This window comes from Rousettus aegyptiacus, unplaced genomic scaffold (genome assembly GCF_014176215.1).
Source record: "Rousettus aegyptiacus isolate mRouAeg1 unplaced genomic scaffold, mRouAeg1.p scaffold_m13_p_13, whole genome shotgun sequence".
In the NCBI taxonomy this organism is placed as follows: domain Eukaryota; kingdom Metazoa; phylum Chordata; class Mammalia; order Chiroptera; family Pteropodidae; genus Rousettus; species Rousettus aegyptiacus.
Genome location: NW_023416288.1, coordinates 40,082,975 through 40,105,624, shown reverse-complemented (window position 1 = coordinate 40,105,624; position 22,650 = coordinate 40,082,975). Strand labels below are relative to the sequence as shown.

Sequence of the window (22,650 nt, the reverse complement as noted above, 5' to 3'; positions counted from 1 at the left end):
CCGCCCCGCCCCCCGGCGTTCCGCGGTCGCCGTGACAACCGGAGCGGCGGCAACGGCGGCGGGCGCGCGAGTCCTGCGCCGCCTCCCGGCCGCAGCGCCAGGAAGGCAGCCGCCGCCCGGCCTCGCGGCTCCCCCCGCCTCCCGGCCCGCGGGGAGGGACCGGCCCGCCCTCCGCCCAGAGGGAGCGGCGTCCGGCCGCCCCGCCAGCCCGCCTTTCCACGGCCGCCGTGCGGGCGCGCGCAGCCAGCGGGCGCGACTATGCCAAGATGGTCCTGCAGGCGCGGAACAAGCACCGGGAGGCGGCCCCCAAGGCGCCCCAACCGCCCCGCGCCTCGCCGGCGCCCATGAGGGGGGCGCCGGACGCCGGCGCCGGGGAGCCCGGGCCCGAGCGCGCGCCCCCGTCCCCCAGGCGCAAGGGCGCCGCGGGCAGGAAGGGGCCCCGCGCCGAGCCCGCGCCGCCGCCCGCCGGGGGGGGCCTCGGGGGGCGCCTGGCGGCCGGGCTGCGCGGGGCGCTGGGCCTGCGGCGCGCGGGGCGCGGCCGGACCTGGACCACGCTCCTGCTAGGTGAGCAGCCCCAGCGCGCGGGCGCCGCCGGCCGCGGAACTTCGGGGCGCCGGCCCCCGGCCCCCCGCTCCCCTCGCGCGCCGGCGAGCCCCGCGGGCCGCCGCCAGTTTGCAGCCCTCTCGGACTTTTGCTGGGACAGGCTTCCCTCCTCCTCCCCTCGGCCCCTCCTCCCCCGGCCGAGCCCGCCTCTCCTCCTTCCCACCCGCGCTCCGTCTCGGCTTTTTTTTTTTAAAAAAATGGCCCGCGATCAACAGCTGCCCGGCCTGGCCGCGGACCGGCCGGTGTGCGCGGCGGACGGGCGGCCTCGCGCCCGCCGTCCTGGCCCCCGCCGCGGGCGCCGTGCTTCGGGCTGGAAGCGGTCCCTCGCCGCCCGGGGCACAAGCACGTCCTCTGTCCTAGAAACTTGCTAAACTTAACAATTAAATTTTAGCGTGCTGTTTTCCTCCCTGGCCGCAAACACCGCTCGTGGCACTTTTTAATTCCCCTCGCAAGTCACTTTCCGGGGTGTTCTGGGCGCTCGCGCCCCAAGCATTCCCGCTGGCCCGGGAACGGTTGTCGTGGAGGGCTCCCTTCCCCTCCCACTGCCGAGCCCCAAAGTGGGTGACGTGTAAGGAGGTGCTGAACAAAATAAAGTTGAAACGTGCACAGGTTGGGGACCGACTTACGGTCTCTCCTTTGTTTCCTGGTATGCATTCCGATAAGGCAAGTGATGGCAGTTGGGTAACAGGCCTAATTCTTCTAAGTCAGCCGGTAAAGTGCTGTATCGCTGCCATTCCTATATAATGCGTTGATGGGCTTTGGTTACTGAATTACTTAGCTATTGGTGATTTCCCCTTTATTAGCCTTTAAATTCCCTTAATGACCCAAAAGAATTTGGCGTTCAATATAGGCCGAGAAATAGAACACAGCAAGTCGACTTCCCCAGAGATCCCAGCCATCACTAGAATCCACTCAGTCAGAAAAATCCAGTCACCGCGTGCGCGTGCGTGTGTGTGTGTGTGTGTGTGTGAGAGAGAGAGAGAGAGAGAGAGAGAGAGAGAGAGAGAGAGAGAGAGAAAGGGGTGGGGGAGAGGGGCGAGGCAGAGAAAGAGGAAGAGAGAATGGGTTCAGAAGGATTTATGTTGTTATTGGGGTATCTTTTTCTATTGTAGATTCGAGCCTAGAAAAATTCAGTATTTTCAGTTTGTACATTCCTCCTTTTTTCAGTAGCCAGCTTGAAAGACCTTGCTGGTGTGCAGGTTAGGTATGTTCACCTTGGGGAGGCAGCATGGTGCAGTGAATGAGACAGACTCCAGATTCCGTTCGCAGTAGTGAAGTTTGGCTTAAATTTCAAGTTATTTCCTTTCCTTCTCTGTGACATGGGATGTCACCTCCCTGCGCTCTCCACGGGCAAGTCCTGAGGAGCAGAACTAAAGGGTGGGTAATGTATGGGCAGGCACTCGGTGTCTGAAGCATTTAACAAGTTTAGTTGCTGTTATAAAAGCACATACGTAATGCCAGTTTGAGGTCTGACAGGATGAAGTCGCATTTTTTTTTTTTTTTGGTATGGCTAACATAAGTATTAACAACTTGGTAGTGAAAGATGGATGGCGTCTCTTTCAGGGAGGTTACAATAATATCTATGGCCGTTTCGTACCTGCTTTCTTGGAATTGCATTTCCTTTGACTCTTTTTACATTGGATGGCTAATACCTGGATTTAGTACTAAATACCGAAATGCAGTTTCATGCTAACGTCACACCAGGGCGCTCTACTTGACTCCTGTGGCCTCTGGAAAGAGGTACAGTGGAGGAGCTGCCCACGCTCCTGGGTGCACTCTGACCACTGGCCACCGCGTGTATGGGACTGAGGTGACCAGACCAAGGCCTGGACACTTCCTTTTCTTGATAGCCATCTGTATAAGCCCACGGGGCAGGTCGAGAGTTGGTTCTGGAGAATGATCGGACCTGGGGTGTTCGGTCCTTCTTCTGGCCCTGTATCCTTGGATCCTGCGAAGAGGAGCAGAGTGTAGCCATTTTTGAAAGCCGCCTCCTTTCTTCTCTTCTTACCCCTCCTGGTTTAGGAAGACATTTTAAAACTTGAAGCGTAATAGAAACAAATTTTTAAGAGTTAGAAACTGACGAGGGACCCCTAGTTCAATGTCTCATGTCCTGTGTGCTAAGGACTGGTGAGGAACTCACTAGCCACCAGCTGGTCCTTTCCACCCTGGGCAGTGTTAAACATTGTTAAAAAACCTATCTCAATAATACACATATGTGTTTTCCTTATTTGAGACATTATTTTCTGTGTATTGAATGGTAACAACTGTAAAGAAGGGTTCTTGAAATGTTTATGTTTAGAGCTCTCAACCCAGTAGCTCCCCGCATCACCAGGGGAGGCAGTGGTGCGGTAGGAATCACGAACAGTGTTCCCCAAAATCTTTGGCCACTCACTGTCCACAGTAAGCAGGACAGTTTACGTTAAAACCACTCGTACTTCTGAAAATGCAGCGCAGTACATAGATGCATGTGTTTGTCTGTTCATTTACATCCTGGAAGGAAACATTTAATTAAGGATTGTTTTCTGAAGTGTGGGCAGGTTTAAGGAATCCACAGAGGATTTTGAAGCAGGGACCTTCAACAATAGGAAGGTGCTCCTGCCTCTGGGCCCGAAGCGGGCGGGGGCAGGCTCACCCAAGAAGAGGGACCCCAACCCTCCTCCAGCCCGTGATCTGCCGGGAGCTCGCGCTGGCTTGGCTGAGGGGCTGCTGAGTTCTGCAGGGTCAGCTTGCCGGGGCAGGGAACCAGGCAGAGAAGGGAGGAGAACGGCTTTGGAGAGGCAGATGGAGGCTACCCGGCTCTCGTGTGCACGTTTTTAACTGAAATACGAGTGTCCTGTAAGAATACTTACCCCCACAACGTGCAGTACACCCCGATTTTCTATTCTGTCCTTTTTTAAAATGCTGTTTATAAGCCATTAAGCTGACTTCATATTTAGTGTTATGACCCAAAGTTTGAAAACACTGCCTTAGAAGAACTGCGTTCTGATTCTGTATCTGTTTTAGTTAGGTGCCTGATTGGGCAAAAACATTTAGCTTCTCTGAGCCTCAGTTTGTACACATGTAAGAATGGGAGACGTGGGTATAGACTCGTGGTTCTAAATCTTCGCTGTATACTAGTCACGAGGAAACTGAAAATCTGGATAGCCTGGCCACGCAGCAGACCCACGACACCGGAACGTGGGGTGAGCGGAGGCCGTCGGTAGTTTTGAGGTCTGCCGTTCTGCCTCCCCTCAGGAGCAGGCTCCCTGGCGTCACTGAGCTGACCTCCCTACATGGCGGTAATCCTCTAGCACTCAGTAAACCTCCACCGTTTTAAACGGGGACACGATGCATTTGCAAACGTTTCTCCTAATCTCAATAGTTTTTCCAAAACTGGAGCTCTGAGTTGCGATCGATCATCTGATACGGCTCATACTCTAACTAGAGTTGCCATGTTTCTTGTACCTGTGTTATCACAAGAGGGAGGACAGGGAGAGCTGGGGCGGGCTCTGCATTGCAAGGGAAACAGACGGGCGCTTCCCTCTGTGGGCACGAAGGGTCTGCATGTTAATGTGCGGTTTGTCTGTGGTGGGAGACTACATGGTGCTGTTTACAAAACACAAAATGTAACTGCATATGCAAAAGGTAGATGGTAAAAACTAGCTTGTCCCCCTCACCTCCGTCCGACTTGCCTCATTTTCATGCCTTGCCTACTTCCTGCAAGCCCTGGCCACTGCAGCGCGGCTCCAGGCTGGTCGGTCACTGGCAGGGCTCCTCAGCCTCAGCACGATGGCGTTTGGGGTCAAGTAATTCTTTGGGGGCCTGTCCTGTGCATCGTGGGGTATTTAGTGGCATCCTTGGCGTCTACCTATTAGATGCCAGTAGCACCTCCCCAGTTACGACAATCGGAATGTCTCCAGATATTGGCAGACAGCCCTTGAGATGCAAAAATGCCATGTTTAGAACTATTGCTTTTATTATCCTCAACTTGCAAGAGCCGGAAAGTCCATGTAATGATAGATACACGTAAGGTCTTAGGGGCAGAAGGGGTAAGGCACGGGGTGTTAAACTCATTTAAATAGTTGTTTAACTTATTTAACTAGTCAGTTAAATAGTTGTTGAACTCATATAACAAATATTACTAGCTCAGTCCTCACCATGACACTGCGACTGTCATATTTGTTTTACCAGATGGGGGCCCTGTGGCACACAGATATTCGGTACCTGGCCCCCAGTCACCCCTAGAATATGGAAGGGCCAGGATTTGGTCCCAGGTCGTGTGGCTTCAGAATTCACGCTTTGCTGTATTTCATCGTTCGTAGGGCGAGTATAGCAAGAGTGGGCCTTCAGTAAATATCTCATTGTCATTACTCCTTCCTTTCTGTCCCATCAGTATTAGTGATAAGAATTTTTTGTCCTGTTGCACCCGAGTCAGCATCCAGCTTCATTATTGCTGTCTCCTGGCTGCTGACCATAAATCTCCCCTCAGCCATAATCATACCTCGGGACCCCCTCACCATCCCACTTCAGTAAACCCTGCCCTGAGAAGGGCATCACTTGTCGGCCTTCTCGGATCGCTCACGGTTCGTAGACTTTGTGTCGTTTGCTTGAATGCCTAATGTGTTTGCTCATTATTTTATATACCTAAATCTTATCTCTCAAGGCTTTTATCTTCAAGGCACAAATACCGGCTAATATTTCTTTAATGTTCTTGTTTTCTAGGAAAACGTGTTGTACCTCTAGTTGGCATTTAGATATTTGTTGACTTTAAAACACTTGTAACTCACACACAAATCTAGGAAGTAGAAAGAAGGAAGGGGCTGAACTTGTGGTACCCATGACTGCTTTCTCTTTCCTAAACTGGGTCCTAAAGACTTTTTTTTCTCTTAATAGTTTGCTACAAAGAAAACGGCCTTTGTTTTGTTGTAGATATTGTAGACTAGAAATTTGTTTTTCTTATATATGTATCTTCATATACTGGAAATCCTTCGGGCAGAGAGTAGAATGCTTTAGATACGTCTTTAGGTGTTTAGATTTTTATTCAACGCGGACATGCCATAATCTCTTACCCGATGACAGTCATTTAACAACGCAACCCGATGGGGTGCCGGGCAGGACACTAGGGGATGTAGAAATGAGGGCAAATTAAACACAAGCTCAGCCTTGAGGCATTTTCATTCCAGCAGAGGACACTGTTAAGTGGGTGACTAGCCGTTCGAGAGCTGTAATGAAGGTGGTATAGCTGGGGAGGCAGGACAAGCTTCACAAAACGCCACAGCTGAATTGCTTTGACTCTCAGGGACACATGAGTTTTGAGGCAGGAGCCAAGGCGTAGCATCGTTGTAGCACTTGGTACTGTCGGGGACTGTAGCCCAGTGTGGGCAGCATGAGCCTGTGAGTGGGGATTAACGGACATAGGCGAGTTAGTTTGTGGGCTCCCTGGCGTGAGCCATGGGAAGTTGTGGGGCTTTTCATGCAAGGGGGTGAGATGCTAGGTCTATGCCCGCAGAGGTTGACTTCATCCTCCCGGATGAATTGTTGCCGTGGAACAGGAAGACTGTTTGCTGGTAGCTTCAGCTTCTGGAAAGAAACTTTTAAACTCTGAATGGACCCTTGAGAACATTAAGAAGTTGTTAGTGATATTAGGGAGGAGCCGAAAATAGAACCTGTCAAGGTTGACTTACAAACCTTGTCCAATAGATTTAAAGAGCGTTTTAACCTCTTTTTATGTCATTTTGTCACTTGAGGGTTAGAAGGCTAACTCTCTTTAGTGTGCTTTAAGAACGGATTAACCTCAATTTAGGAATAAATTGTGTTTTTAAAATTTGCAAGTCATTTTGGACTTAGAATACATTTCTCTATGTAAATATTGTTACAGCATGAGGTCATCGAGTGCCCACAAATGGGAAAGGAGGCAGCTCTGTCACCATGGCAGAGAGAAACGGGTTGGGGGTTAGAACCGTCTACCAGCCCCGTGCCTGTGGAGGAGGATCCTCGGGGAGGCCAGGCTTTCCTCTGTGAAATGGGGGCGAAGACTCCAGAGGCTGTCCTGAGACTCAGATGAGGGCCTGAGAAGGTGTCCTGTGAATTTCAAGTAACATACTGGTTATGAAGTACACGTGTAAGGTGAAAAAATGTCACAAGGGTGGGGAAATGTGTTTGAGGTCAGGAGTCCAGGTCCCCTGCGGGGCGCAGCTGCGGGGAACCGCCTGCAGGTAACCGCAGGGGGCGAAGCGGGAAGCGGCCCACCCGCCTTGCCTGCTGCTTGCGGGATGCTCGCACACCTGGAGGAGGACGACAAGGAGAGAAGGGACTTCGGGGTGCAGAAGACTCACCCGAGGAATCTTAAACATGCAGATCGCAGGGCTCCACAGTGCCTGATGGGGGCACAGGAGGTCTGGAGAAGGACCCAGGACTTCTGAGCCACCTGCTGGGGCGGGGCAGCTTGGGGGAGGGGAGAAGGCAGGTGAGAGCCGGCCAGGTCCCTGCGGGGGTGGGGCGCGGGGCGGAGAGGGACTAGGGTGTCGGAGCCCCTGAGGGTGGATCAGAGGGAGAGGGAAGAACCCCTGTCCCATCTCTCTCGGTTCCTCTGCCTGCCTCCCTGCTGCTGAGGCCGCGGGCCGGCGGGGGCCCCGCCCCACTTCCGAGGGCATTGGACTTGCCATATAGGGCGATACGGAGGGAAGGAACAAAGGCCACCACTAGTCTTGGGGTCTGCGGCTGAGGCTGAAGGAGGGACGGCAGAGGGAGCCTGAGCTGCGACAGGCCCCGGGAACCTCACAGAGGGGCGCGCAGCCCTGCTCTCCGCACCTGGGGCCCCAGCTCCTGGCCGCTGCGGACAGGTGGTTTAGGCACTTGGCTGCATGACAGACCAGGGGTCTAATTTTCACTCGGTCACTGGGGACTCTATTTTTGGAACAAAACTATTTAAATGCACACGAGTGTGTGTGTACCCATCCACCAAAGTATATTCAACTTAGGTTTATTATGCAGATGTGGTTTAGGACCATTTCATTTCCCCCTTTAAGGGTACCAAGTTGTGCTCATTAATTCAGCCGACATTTGAGGCTGGCTGTGTACTCAGCTGTGTGCTGTAGTAAAGTTTAGTAAAATGTTGTTTCTACCCTCGCAATTACATTCTATTTTGTGTAAATAAGATTCTAAGAATGGAAGAAGAATTTTCAGTGAAGAAACTGCTCACACCCCATAAGACCGAAAATTGATATAATGTAACATATAATCTGGCACAAAATTTCTTTAATCGGAATTGGGGTGAACACTTTAGTTTCAGAGTGTTAGTAATTTATGTGCTTCCATAAGAGCCTTTCAAAATTCTCAGCCATAGGATTGCAACCCTTTGAATTAGGTGACAAAGCAAACCTTTCCTTGAACACCTTTTGCTCGTAGAGTACGTTAGATCTTTTGAAACGTAGTTTATTTATGCTCTGATTTTTAAAAATAACTCGCCGTATTTACCTCAGTATCTTAGGATGACAAAATAGAGCCTATGTGTTAAAATGGATTATCAATTTTGTGAAACCCTCCCCCAGAAAACACTATAAACAGGATTGATAATCACTGGAATATATTAGAGAAAATCCATTTTAATCTTTTCTATAGGCAAGAAGGTAAGAAAAGCTCTTTAGGGGGTCTTCAGAAGTTTTCATCATTTTATGTGTTTATGCTTAAATTACATGTTCACAAGGCAGTAGCTGCTTTACTTAGGCTTTCATTTTCAAATGGCATACACATATAATTTCTTTCAATTTTGAATAAATTAAAGAGTAACTGCAATTTTATATAAAAATAGCTTCGATGAAACATACTGCCTATATCAACAGATGGATTGCATTTTTTCCCCTTTTATCTTCAAAAAAAAGAGGAAAAGGGAGTAAGACACTGGCAGGTAAGGAGGTCTTGGCCTTTACCTCACCGGCTGCATCCTCCTCAGGAGGCAGAGCAGAGCGTGGCTCTCCGCTAAGAATCCCTGCCTCCAGCCCTGCTGTCTCTGTTTACTGCTTTTTTTTTCCCCTTGGGCAAGTTACTGAAGTTCCCTGGGCCTCAACTTTCAAGTCTATCCTGGGGAACTACTTGTACCTACCACATAGGATAGTAGTGAGGAGTTAGTTATTGAGTTAGTTCAGGTAAAACACTTAAAAAGTGCCTATAATACGAATTCAAATGATAGCTATTTTATTACTGTCGCTAATAATTGAAATGAACAAAAGAATACATTCAAAACATTGGGCACATATGAATTGACCTTAGAGACCATGAAAAAGTGCCATTCAAATGCCAAGAACTCCAAAAATTGTTTACTCTAGTGCTGCAGGAATTAGAGGAATTAAGAAGGCACCAAAGACTAAGTTGTACCTTCCATCCTTCGGAGAAGCTGTGGTGTTCTGAGGAGGTAGAGATGATGACCTTGAGAAGTCCTGCTTATCACTCCAGAATTCTGAAGGGCAAAGGCTGATTTAAAGGCCTGATGTGAAATGCGTTGCCGTTAAAGTCAGCAGCAGACAGGTTGGTCTCCTTTAAAGGATTATTTAGGTTATTCTAGAAGTTTATTATTGTCGAATGGGAGAAAGTAACAGTAAAATTATAAAACAGGAGCAACCTCATTATTTATAAATAAGATTATTTGAAATGGAGACTTGAAGATGATAAGCCAAAAAAATTTATAAGAATTAATAGCTTAGTAAATGAGCCAAAAATAAATACATTAGCAAATAAAAACACTTCAAAAATAAATACATCAGCAATATCCAGTAAAGAATAATGAAAAGAGAGATTTCATGGATATTAGCAAAAAAAAAAAAAAAAAAAAAGTTCAACTCTCAGGAAGACTTAATGAGAGAGACGAACTGGTTGTGTATTATGTATGTATTAGCTCTACTGATAGGACTTGTCAAGGGCATCTGAAAAGCAAGACGAATAATTGAAAGTAAATATCATGTTTATGGATGTGAACATTTGGGTTTACATTATAAACGTAGATTCTTCCTAAATTAATTTATAAATGCAATCCCAATTATAATCTCAAGGGGATTATCAAAATATGAGAAATCTTCTGTATGATAAAGGTGGCATTTACATTCTGTGAAAGAAGAGTGACTTATTCAGAGCGTGGTGGTGGTTAGAACATTGAGAAAATAAGCCCAAACTTTATTATGGTAGGGCAAAACCAAAAAGGAAGTGGACAGTAGATTTGTCAACAGGAAAAAAAATCAAAATTTCCAAAGGTCAGAGTACCATATACAAACAAATGTCAAATGACGAACCTAGTTAAATAGCAGTTTCAGTGATCTAGAGAATAACTTTGTTTTTTAATAACCATTAATACCTCCTAGGCAAAATGTATTTTTAAAAAATATATGAATATGTCTTTAAGAATAAGGCAAAGATCTAAGCTGTTTGGTTTTCATTTGTAAGGATATTTTCATAGTTCAATTCCTTAGTTGGTAGTTATTTAATCAGAAGTCTCTATGCAGTAAGATGAATCTTGTGATATAAGAAAATTAAGTGATATTTTCTGGATTCATCTTAATATGTTCTTTGTACTTGGACAGAAAGCAAACTATTGATTCTATTAAATAAGGCTTCAACTGAGTAAATTTTAAAGATCTAATTGGCTTTATTGAATGATTCATGAATTGGGCAACATTCAATCCAGCAAGTAGACATGAGGCCCACAGAGCTGTAGAAAAGGAGAGGTTTTTAAAGGCTGGAAGGGAGCAGAAGAAAGAAATTAGCAAAGAACGTGTTAGCTCAGGCAAGTTTGCTTTGTTAAGGAGAACGGGAGGGCCCTGTCTGTAGACACCTCACTAGTGCTGACCAGGTGGTTCCAGGTTGACTGGTTAAAGGTTACATTCCTGAGAAGCTGCAGTTAGTTTAAGTACTGAGTCTTGGTTCGCTTATGTGGGGCTGAGCGCAAGTGACTCCATTTCGGGACTGTTTTCTGTTTTATTTTTCTTAACAATTCTCATGTGAGACGACTGATTTTATCGTTAGCTTGTTTTCTCTCTCTTCTTTTCCCCTCTCCATCTCTTCCTTTCTTCTGTGCTTATTTTAAGTTTGTTTAGAAAACAGTAGTTATCATAAATTCAGGTATTGCAGCAGTATATAAAAGCGGTAGTTCTCTGTTTTCATCCATCCCCAGTCCTGGTCCCTGAAGTCACCTTATTCCTTTATTCTGAGTCACTCCTCACCATTGGTTCTATTCCTTTGCAGTTCTGTTTGTGGAAGTTCCCATCTGGGGTACCTTGTAGGTTTGGGCAGATAGTAGGCCCTCATGTATTTCGTTGAAAGTGTGCATGAATGAAAATTGTAGCTGGATGCCAAGTTATAATCAATCCCGCCTTTTGGTGTTTTAAGCATAGCCCTGGGGTGCTTTGCCAAGACTCAGTATTCTTCCCCCCAGTTTCTAAGAGTCCGGCATTTACACGTCCCAAACTTTACCGTGCTTACCTTTAAGTTGAAACGTTTCTTTGTGCTCGTGTAGTAACTCACGTTTCTTTTCTCTTCCAGCCGCCTTTGCAGCCGTGTTGCACTGGTAAGATAATTTTTCTCCTACGGTGTATTTTATGAGGTGTTTGTAATTTAACCAGAGCTATTTCCCATGTATAAAGAATACTTTCCATATGATAAGGACGAATATATGTTATATGCAAAACAATGGTCTGAAAAAAGCAGTTTAATTGATAAATCCAGGTTAGCATAATGTAATTTTTTAATAAAAAAGAAATTCATTATTAAAGAGGTTATATTTGAGACTACTTCGCTTAATATAAAGTTCATGTTGAGAGGAAGATTAATTTTTTTAATCTTCCAGATAGAGAGGAATATGATTTTCATTAATCAGACACTTCTGAAATGGTAACCCAAAGACATTATAGTCTATAATTTTATCATGCTTAAAATATCGGTGTTCTGGTTCATTCTAATTTTAATATTCAACTCGAGCATGTTTTCTTACATAGAGAGAGATTTCCGTATAGATCTAAGACATGCTGAGCAGAAAAGCGAACTTGGGTACCACTGTGTTCGAGTCTCATTACAGCACTATCCGCAGACGTGTAGATAACTGTGTTTTGCGTTCAGTCTCTTTACCAACGATGCTGCGCGCGGGTCTCGACGCTGTTGCCCTTCGGTTTTTCAGGAGCCACATCACGCACCTCTTCGAGAACGACCGGCATTTTTCTCACCTCTCGGCACTGGAAAGGGAGATGGCTTTTCGCACTGAAATGGTTAGTTTTCCCGTGGTGTTTTATGGGAGCATTGTAGGAATCTGAAAATGTTAAGCTTTTTCTTCTGGAAATTGTCCGACTCTGAAGTGGAAGGAGACAGGCAGCTCCCACTTCCCGCCCCCAGCTTCGGCGCCGGGGACACGGCACCTCCGCACACCCGTTGGACGGACACTTCAGACGTTGTTTCGTCTGTAAATGTTTTCATCTGTGTCTCAAAAGAAAGGACGTTCTTAAATTAACCACAGTACCATTGTCACGCTAGAAAACAGTGAACAGCCATTGCTGAATATCATCAAGTGTCGGTGTTTACATGACCCAGTTGGCTTTCCTTCTTTCCCTGTCCTGTCCTTTTTACTTTTTTTCCTTTTCTTTATTCTTTCTTTTCTTTTCTTTCTTTTCCTTTCTCTCCCTCGCTCCCTTCTTCCTTCCTTCCTTCCTTCCTCTCTCCCTCCCTTCCCCCTCTCTCCCTCCGTTTTCCCTCCCCTTCCCTCCCCTCCCCTCCCCTCCCCTCTCTCTACACAGCTGATGTGTTGGTTTGTTTAAATCAGGATCCAAACAGTCTCTGTATTGCAGTTAGTTGATGTATCTTAAGTCCTTCAGTCCTCTTACCATTTTTGTTTTTTGTTTTCTTTGCTATTTAATTTGTGAAGAATCCTGGCCATTTGTCCTATAGAATTACCCACAGTAATTCCTATTATTTATGATGTTCTATATGCCCAGGTTTCCTGAAAATGGATAGATAAGAGTCTTGATGGCCGAATTTTTTTTTTTTGGGGGGGGAGGGGACAGGAGTACTTCATAAGTGGTGCCATGCAGTTATTGTATGGTACAGAGAGTCACACCATATCTGCTTGTCTCACTTTCTGTGATGTTCAGATTGATCGATGGCTTTAGGTATTGTCATGTCGATCCCTCCATTATATACTGGCTATCAGCCTACATTAGTTATTTCATTAGGATTTCCAAGTAGTGATTATCTCTTATCTTTTTTCTGCATTATTAACGTAATTCTGTAAAGCACTTTCCCATAATACCTAGCTGTTTTCTCCAAGGTGCACTTTGTACGTTTAAGACAGGTTATCACTTCTCAGAAAAATGAGTTGATTCTCTCACATCTTCTCACGGTGACCAGAGGAGTCCTACTTTTGGGCTATCATTATGACTTGATGGATTTTCGCATGTTTTGTAAACGTACCTGTGTTTAGGTGGTGACAGCCCTCGCTGTTGGCTCTGAGTCCCCTTGACATGGCCTCACTAGTATTCTGTAGCTCCCTTCTTTCCGGCGCTATCGGATGTTTTATCTCCTGATCAGGAATCATCCAGTTTTCCAAGAAGCCCCGGATCGTGTATACGGACCGCAGTTTGGGTGCTAGAGATGCTCATTGCCACCATTTTATACTAGATGGTTTTTTTTTTTCCAGTAAAAGAATTAGGAGACAATTTTCTTAAAGAGAAATCATTAATTTATATATTTTTTTTAAATTCAAATTTAGGATTAGGTGGTTTTTACTTATTTTTTATTAAATTTATATCCTTTCTGTTAGCCTGAGAACCTCGGTTTGAAATTATTTTTGAGGAATAATAGTACCAAAGATATTAATAAAATATGATAAAAATATATCTGAAAACAAAGACTTTTCTTGCACTTCTTTTTGACCTTAGGATTTATTCCACTAGGGATTGGAAATCCTCTCCCAACTGCATAGTTAATTCCTTTCTTTTATTTTTTGTTTTTTGATACTTAGGATTTAAAAAATTTTTGTTTTATAATAAGTAAGATATTTACATGATTCCAAAATCAGATCTACAAAGCAAGGTGCATTGCAATAGTTCCCCTGGGCCGTAGGATGAAGTGCAGTAAACGGGGCGGCTTCGAAGCGTGGAAACGCGTTCCGCCGCGGTTCCGGTTCCGGCAGCCGAAGTACCAAGAACCATTTTTTCTATTTCAGCAAATACCTGTGTAGGCGGGTCACTTTTATATCCCTGAGCCTTAAACCCAGGTTCGAGTGGGCAGCTAATGGTGCTGGCTACCAGGGCAGCTCTAGGCCAGACTGTGTGGAAGATGGCGTTTCTTTCCTGTGCTAATCTGTGCCGCTTTGACACTGCCCTTGAGGCTCCTTCTCAAGGCTTCCAGCAGTTGCTTCGTTTTGCCCCACGTGTTCCAACCTCCATCCTCCCTAATTAGCATGTCAAGCTCAACATGATTTATTTTCCTCAAGTTGGCAGCCCCCTCCCCCCCCCCCCCCACACAACCCCAGTCTTCCTTTATGCTGAGCCGATAGTGCTTTAGGGACGAAAAAGAGGTCCATCTGCCTGCACGCGTCTAAGCCACAGAAGAGATGGGCAGGTTTTGCAGCAAAGAAAGGGTTTATTAGCGAGTCGCAAGTCCTGGGGAGACACACAGCTCAGAGGCCTGGCTCCCCAGGTGTCCTGGGAGTACGAATTACATAGGGAAAAATCAGTAGTCATGGAAACTAAGAGAGTTGGGGTCGTGGGTGCTACCGATTGGCCGGTTGGAGGGGGAGGAGGTCTTGGATCATTGTGTCTGGCTTCGGAATCAGCCATGGCGCCATCCCATCTGGTTGGGTGGCCTGGTCCCTTGGCCAGTAGGGTGGTTGTTCTGCCTTGGTGGGCCTGAGGCTGAAGCACATCTAAAGCCAAGACGTTATCTTTAGTCTAAAGTCCAGCGGAAGCTTTTGTCCTCATGACCTTGGACTTGGTTAATCTCATGTCCTGAAGCTTAGTGGTAAAGGAGGAGACACGCAGAATAAGGGTGGAAAGCAGCAAGTGAGTTCGTCACGGTGCCCTTTGTTATCTGGGCAAAACCAGCTTGAATCAGAGAAAAAAAAAATCTCCCTTAGAGAAATAAAATTTGTGTTTAGTTACAATAGAAATGAAAATAGCCTGTAAAATTAGTTGACATCAGAATATAATTTACATGTCATATCTCAGTGTGTAGTCTTCCTAACATATTTGCATGTTTTACATGTAAATCTGGGAGGAAGATGGCCAATAGTGCCATTTTGGGGATTCACATTAGCAGTTAAGGGGAAACATTTTTGGATAGCAAAAGAGTTTTTGGTTCATGGTAAATTTAAGTTCCATAGTAAATTCTTCATCACCGTGTTCATTCATGAGATAGCTTTTTCTAACACACTCTTAAATGAAGTATGGTGTCTGAGTTATTTTAGATTTTAAATGTTGAAAAAAATTTTGAAGCTATTTTGAGCTCAATTGTTTCAGTTAAGACAAAGCTATATTAAAATATGTATGTTTTTGCAACCTAAAAATTCAGCAGTGGTTAGAAACCTGCAAAATTGATTGTAGCCATTACTTGCTTGATTGCTTTTCTTTTTCAAAAACAGTAGCTTTTAAGTTTTGTTAAGCTAATAAGAGGTATAATAATTATGATGTACTTTTTATTATAACTATAATATGTGCTTATTTCAGGGATTATATTATTCCTACTTTAAGACTATTGTGGAAGCACCCTCATTTTTGAATGGAGTATGGATGATTATGAATGATAAGCTGACTGAATACCCCCTTGTTATTAATACATTAAAAAGGTTCAATCTTTACCCTGAGGTAAGTTGCTTTTTCAACTCCGATTTTCTTACTTTTTAAAAAAGTGTTATTTGTATTAAATGCTACTTCTAAAACATAAAGTATGATTCAATACATTAAATTTATTGTAGTTTTAAAAAGAAAATATATGTCTCCTCTTGGAAAGGAATGTGAAAAAAATCATTATTAATTTTGAAGTGCTTTAACTGATTCTGTGGGAACTATTATTATGATTCATGGTTTAGAAAATGTGAGCATTATCTGTATTTGGTGTGCCTGTAGGGATTATAGCAAGGGAGCATCATACTTTTATAGTCATTTGCCAAATAGTGTTGTTTCCCTGTCTGGGATTCTTTCTTTAATTGGATGTACTTTCTCGAGGAGCGGGGGCACCCATGAGGTGAGGGAGGAAGGCGGTGATATCAGTAACTTTCGGGGCCTCTTCTGTACATCCCTGCCTTCGTCTGACGCACCCCTAGGCATCCTCCAGGGCTGAGCCAGGGTCGCCTCCCCCCAGGATGCCCTCCTGCACTCCGAGGCTCTCCAGTGGGGCTCGCGGGCCCAGTGCGCCCCCTTCTTGCATGACGCTGCTGCTGGGCACGGCCGATGCCAGGGCCATGGCTGTCTGTCCCTGCAGGGGTCCCAGGCCCTGCCTCAGGGCCAGCACTTACTGGGGCTGTCAGTCGTTTCCCATTGAGTGAAAGGAGGACTGAAACTTACAGATCAGCGAGTCTGATTGATTAATGAGAACCCGGAGACCAGTGAGTAACCACCAAGGTTCAGCGTTTTCCGACCATCGTGCTGCCTATGGTTGGGCGCTGCTTTAGCCATGCCCGCGGTTACTTTTACACAGTGGGATCACACAAGGAAAATGCCGTCACGGCACGCGTTGGTTAAATAAGCGCCTTCTGTATTTTAAGACTATTTATAACCATCTTCTTATGTCATCTTTTCTTCCATAGCATCGTTTTTAATGGCTATGTATACAATGCACCATCGTTTATTTAGTTTATAATTCATGAAAATTCTGCTTGTTTTCAACCTTTTAAAATATTCTAAAGCTTCATCTTTGAAGTTAAGTCTACATATATTCTTATTTTTTTACGCTATAAAATTGTTGATACAAAACTGTTTATTTCAGCAGAATATATACTTTAATGATTGCGGGACATGTTGCCAGAATGCTTTCCAGATCATTTACACAAACTGAAATTTCTACCAGCAGTGTTTCTGAAAATGCTCATTTACCTGAATCCTTGCTAATTTGATCAACCCTTTGCACACCCACGATAACTCTGTGTGTGTGTGTATCATTCAGTGCTATTTATAAAAACTGCATTTCACTTTTAAGAATAATTGTCTCTTCATGCTCTTTGTTTATATTTCCATTGAAACTTTATAAGAGCTCCTTTATTATATGGCAGATATTAGTACTGTGTTACAGATAAAGCATTTTCCCCCAATTTTTTGTTTGCCTTTTAGCTTTGTGTACGATCCGTTTGTACTTTTTTCTGTATAGAAATATCACGTATGGATATTTTTATTTTATGGTTTTTATTTTATTCAAATATATAAAACATCTTCATTCTTTTTAGTTGTTAAAATTATGCTTTTGATATTTACATGTTTAATTTATCTGGGATTTGTTTTGGTGTAGTGTGGGGTAGGAATCTAATTCTCTATTTTTTCAAAATGTTCTTCTGCATAGCCTAATGCTCTGATGCGTGGTCCATTTTCTCGTCACTGATTTGGAGCAGCGTTGATTATTGCATACATCACTGTTGTACGGATACGTTCCTGTCTGCTGTTGGACCTTGTGTTTAGTATTGCCTTAGGCTGGGGTCCTCTCAAGCAGGCTTTGAGTTGGAGATTTCCGTGCTGAAAATGTACAGGGAGGTCCCCTTGGGGTAAATGCCCGAAGGGGGATAAGGAGGCCTGATAAGGCCTGAGGGGCTGGCGGTGACGCGGTCACAGCCAGAGATTCAGCCAGTCGCATGGACCGCTGGAGCTGGGATGGCTCCGCACAGTTGTCCTACCTTGAGGCCAGGGCCCTCACATCCCTGACGTTCACATCCCTCCTTGCCGACTAGGCACACAGAGGATGCGGTTGTCCTCGGTAGCGGGTGTGACCTGTAATGAATTTGTCCTCGTCAGCAGAGGGCAGTGCCCTGCGAGGCGCTCTGCTGGGAGCTGTCAGCTGCCGGCCCTCCCAGCTGCTGCGGGAGTGAGTGGTTCGGCCCCGAAGGGGGCCTGGCCGGCAGGCAGGCTGGTAGACCTTCCCGGCGGCTACTTCGCTCCGTCTGGCGAGGCTCGTGCCAGTACTGCACTGCTTTAATTGTTGCAAGTGATGCACTTCAATATCTGTTAGGACCTTCTCTCTAGTTACCTGCTTTTTGTTTTTCTTCTAGGCAACAGTTCTAGCCAGACACTTGGGATCCTCATTAATATTTTATGTATGAATTAATTTGAGGGAGAACTCGCATCTTGAAAAAACAGATTTTTTTTCAGAAGACATAGTATCTTTGTATTTGTTCAACTTTTTACATTCCTCAGTAGAATTTTGCCATAAATTTTGTGTGTTTCTGGTTACATTTTATTCCCGCCCCCGGGCGAGCAGTTGAGGACTGACCAGTGCAGAACCTTTGCAAGGGATTGTGAGGCTCATCTTCCTAGATTTCAAGTGGATGGTACTAGAAGGGAAAATTTGATAATCGTCAGACATCTTAAACATATTCCAGTAATGAAACTGTCAAGGATAATATCTTTTCTCATAATGTCTCTATTTTTAAAAAATTAGGTAATCTTGGCCAGCTGGTACAGGATATATACCAAAATAATGGACTTGATTGGCATTCAGACCAAGATCTGTTGGACGGTCACCAGAGGAGAAGGACTCAGTCCGATTGAAAGCTGTGAAGGCAAGTTCTTTGTGACATTGCCCAGTTGTCTATAGCAGTGTAATAGTCACCCTAGACTTTACGGTAGGAACGGCCACCATTTTACTGTGCTCGTGGGTTCTGCAGGCCAGGAAGGTGGGCAGGGCACAGCGGGCTGGCTTGTGTCTGTGATGTTGGGGGCCTCGGCTGGGCTCACATGGCTGGGAGACCGGGATCAGCGGGGGGCGGCTACACTTACAGTCAGGCTCCTGGGCTGGGGTGACTGCAAGGGGGTGCTCAGTTGGGACTCTCAGCTGGGACACCCGCATCCGCTTCCCACGCAGCTTGGGCTTTTGTGTAGCGTGGGACCCCAGTGTCAGGCTTTTCCTGCAGTAGCTCAGAGCTCCACGCTGGACACCACATGGCCGCCTGGGACCCAGCCGCAGAAGTTACCTAGCATGGCTTCTGCCACACTCTGTTGAAGCAGTTGCAAGCCCTTCGAGACCCCGTACCTCTGCAGGAGGAGTGCCTGGGAGCCTGTAGCCTGGTTTAAGCCCAGCCAGCTCCTGCCCCCTTCCATCTACGTCCCGTGGTGGTGTCGTTCGTGTGTGTGTGTGTGTGTGTGTGTGTGAACCAAGGCGACTGTTGAATATATTGGGCAACCATTTTCAAAACAAGCACATTTTAGTGTTAATTGCCAGACACATAAAGTCATTAATAAAACATACGTTTTGTTTACTTTTAAAGGATTGGGAGATCCTGCTTGCTTTTATGTTGCTGTAATTTTTATTTTAAATGGACTAATGATGGCATTATTCTTCATATATGGCACATATTTAAGGTAAGACTGTTAAATTGAGGCTATTTTAGTGTGTGTTTATAATAATATTTACGAGAATAATATAAATAGTGAGATTATCGTTAACTTTTGGTTCGGTTTTATAACAGTGTCATTTCTAATTCGTCTACTTGTAGATATAAAATCACTTCCCAATTGGATGATTTCACCATTGTCATGACTAGCCAAACTGAAAGTAATTTTAGAGGCTTAAATAGAACATGGTGGAGATATTTGATACGTTTTAAATATTCATAGGCATTTGAGCATCAGCAGTATATATTGTTTACATAAAATGTGAAGGCAAGGACCACTCATAATGGCTTTTTCTTTGCTAATTTTAGAACAGAAATATGTTTTATGCAGATATTTACTATTTGACCTAATTTACTTCATAATTGAGCAACATTTCTAAAATGAGAAGATTGACAAATGTTCTAAGGGTTTTTATATTTATTTCTCTCTCTTTTTTTTTTTACAATCTGTCGCACTGTATATTTGTTGAACTATGTTACCATGAGAATATCTTTAGGATTTTCTTAACTGCTCACTGGTTCTTTGTAGTAGAGAAGTATGAGCATAGGTCTGTCATTTTCGTTTCGGGTTAATGAGTTTGAATCCGCTGTTCTCCCATTCTCTTCTCCGCTTGGGAAGTGTGGCATTTTCATTTTAGTGCACTCAAGAAGAGTTGAGTTCTTAGCTCAGTGTGTGAGTCTGTAGCAATTACTCGATAAGTATTTACCAAATGAGGCAGCTGTTAGATCAGTTTAAAATATATTTGCATAAGGATTTAAAATACTTTGATGCTGCTATTTCTGACTTAGCTCTGAGAAAGGTCTTTTAATTATTTAATTGGGGGAGATTGAAATGAAAATGAGTGATTAAAAGATGATGTGACAGATTTTGTTTTTGAAACAAGACACACAGAAACAACTTAACCCAAAGTGTGTGGTGATCAGGAGAGGAGGCCGACCCGAGGGGAAGCGAGGCCAGTGAGCCCCGTAGCATGACGAGCAAGAGGAAGAGAAACGTGGGAGGGATTTATTCATTTTGCTGAGCACCACCCGTCTGTCTCATGGGCAGCTGCACTGCATTTGGGAGATCCGATTTTAAGAAAGAAAAGTTAAAATATGGAACGTGACATTACTGCTAAATTGCTAATCTCTAGTTATACCACTTTTTTCATTGAGAGAATTCCTATACACGTATTAGAGTCATCCTCCAGCATCAGTTTCTTAAAATGCCTGTTACAACCATCATTTCAAAGGCTGAAAGCGTTGTATCCGCAGCAGAGAATGGCCCTAGGCCTCTGGCTGGCCTGGGCTGCCGTAGTCAGACTGGAGGACAAAAAAGCTGTGTGGAAACTCTAAGTCGTGGGTGGAACCTGTTAACGTTGAGTTTTCATGTAATTTGAATAAACGACGTGGGAGGAACTTAAGAGTTACTGCCAGTTCTTTAGTTTCCCTTTAGATATCAGAGAAAAGAGAATGTGACGGAGGTCGTTCAGGGTTGTGACAGGGAGGTGAAGTGTCAGTCGGGTTAACTGAGATGGAAGGTAACATAGAAGGATTTTTAAGAAGTGATCGGGTAGGAAAGAGAAGGCCTGAATGAGTCGGGAGCCACTGTCTTCCGTGTGAGAATAGAATAACGTTCATTTGCAAGGCACCAGAAGAAGGCCTGTCTTCATGAAATATTTTTTAATTGAATGAAATGAATAAATTATGGAAAAGAAAAATTTAGCTCACGACTGCTGTCTATGAAAAGCACAGTAATACTACGTCAGTGTCTCTGCCATACGCTTTTTTGGCATTTCCCAGTTTAGGACGCTGCACTTTTCCACTGGACCCATTCAGAGGTTTCCCCTGCACATTCCGCCCTTCACCTCAGACTCTGTGTTTGCTGAAGAAGCGTATGTAGCACTTCCTATGTGCCCAGCTCTGGTCTAAGCTCTTTGCAGTCGTAAACTCATTTACCCTTAGAGTCAGCTCTGGGAGGTGGGTTAACGCTTTTGCAGGTGAGGAAACTGAGGCGCAAGAACCTTAAAGAGCTCCCCGGGCCTCGTAGCCAGTCGGCCGCGGAGCTGGGATGCGCACGCGGCCCCAGGGCATGTGCTCCAGCTGCCCCGTTCTGCTGTCTTCATGAAGGTACTCGAAACGGTCTAATAGCAGCTCAGTTATTCGCAGCTTTAATGAATAAGTTACTATGTAGTTAAAGGGACCAAGTAATGAAAAGGCTGTTTATTCCATTTCCAGAGAGGGCGTTATTTACATTTCATAAAAAAAAGTTTCAGAAAAACATTTCGAAAGAGCATGACACTTGGAAGGATCTAGACTTGATACTCTTTGCTGGAATCGTTCATTGCCTGAGGGTTCTGAGGCTGCCGGGATCTTGCGAGGAGCCACGGTTCCCGGGCACACGCCGCGCCTCGTCCGGAGGCGTCTGTCCCTCCACGCAGGGCGTCCATCCTGCGATTGCCCGTTTCTGTTTCCGCGGTCATTACAGGTTCACAGCGGCTTCTCTGATACCAGAAAGAAGTTGTAAAGATCCTTTATTGCTAGATGTGTTTTAGAAGCCCCGACGGCCTGGAAGATCAGTCTCCGTCACACCTCCCTGGGAGCCCTGCTTCCCATCCCCCTTTCTGTCCTGAGTAGTGAATGGTTGTCATTAATATAGCCAGTTTTCCTGCTCTTTCTTCGCATGATCCACCCGAGTTACTGTGAAGTGGCTCGGTGTTCTTTTTAGGCTCCGCCACAGTAAATAGATCAACTTTTCATATGAATTCTTTACTCCTCCCCTGTGTCCCACTTGTTTTAAGGAAAAGTCGAATTTCCTATTCTTTCTGCCAATTTTGCTTCCATTATTCTGACTTTTTTTGTTGTTGTTTATCACGTAAAATCGAATCTTTATGTTTTTGTGGGCTGGCTTTTTCGGCTACAGATGCGTCTTAAATAGGCTGTGGGTCACACCAGCTCAGACTTTTCCACCCCCATGTTTTGGTTTTTTTGGGATGTTCTGTTGACTGGGCCTGCTGGCTCGTCTTTAATCTAACAGTTGTGTATGAATATTGAAAAGATAAGTATTTGTCTTCAGTATGTGTAAATGGATGAAAGTTATTGGTTGAAGATATCGGTGTCTTTATTTCAAAGCCCGCCCCTTTCTATGTCACTATATTGATAGCTGACATTTAACCTCACTGCTGCCCGGGTCTGACCCTAGAATGTGCTTGGCGTTCCCTTCAGTCACGGTATGTGCTGTCAGGGCCTCGCTAGGGTCCACCAGGCTTTCTGCGGCCTGAGTCTCACTGTCGCGCCCTCTCTTCCAGTGGCAGCCGGCTCGGGGGCCTGGCGACAGTGCTGTGCTTCTTCTTCAACCACGGAGAGGTAGGTGGTCACCCGGCGTTCATTTTCAAAATCCGTACGGGATTTTACTTCTAGAAGCACAGGTTTCTTTCTTAGGTAGTCAAATCTTTCTTTAAAAATTTTAGGAGATTTTACCGATAGAAGTACAGGTTTCTTTTTAAAATTTAATTTCTCTAAAATCT

At 45.1% G+C, this 22,650-nt stretch overlaps 1 protein-coding gene across 1 annotated transcript in view; it reads left to right on the top strand.

Moving 5' to 3' along the window:
• Positions 1-266: 266 nt before the first annotated feature.
• Positions 267-22,650, top strand: part of DPY19L1 (dpy-19 like C-mannosyltransferase 1) — a 63,766-nt gene continuing 41,382 nt past the window's right edge. Inside the window, exons 1-7 of the mRNA XM_036230470.1 lie at positions 267-564; positions 11,110-11,134; positions 11,741-11,828; positions 15,279-15,416; positions 18,193-18,313; positions 19,019-19,112; positions 22,432-22,489. Coding sequence (XP_036086363.1) covers positions 267-564; positions 11,110-11,134; positions 11,741-11,828; positions 15,279-15,416; positions 18,193-18,313; positions 19,019-19,112; positions 22,432-22,489 — 822 coding nt within the window. The remainder of the gene's footprint in view (positions 565-11,109; positions 11,135-11,740; positions 11,829-15,278; positions 15,417-18,192; positions 18,314-19,018; positions 19,113-22,431; positions 22,490-22,650) is intronic.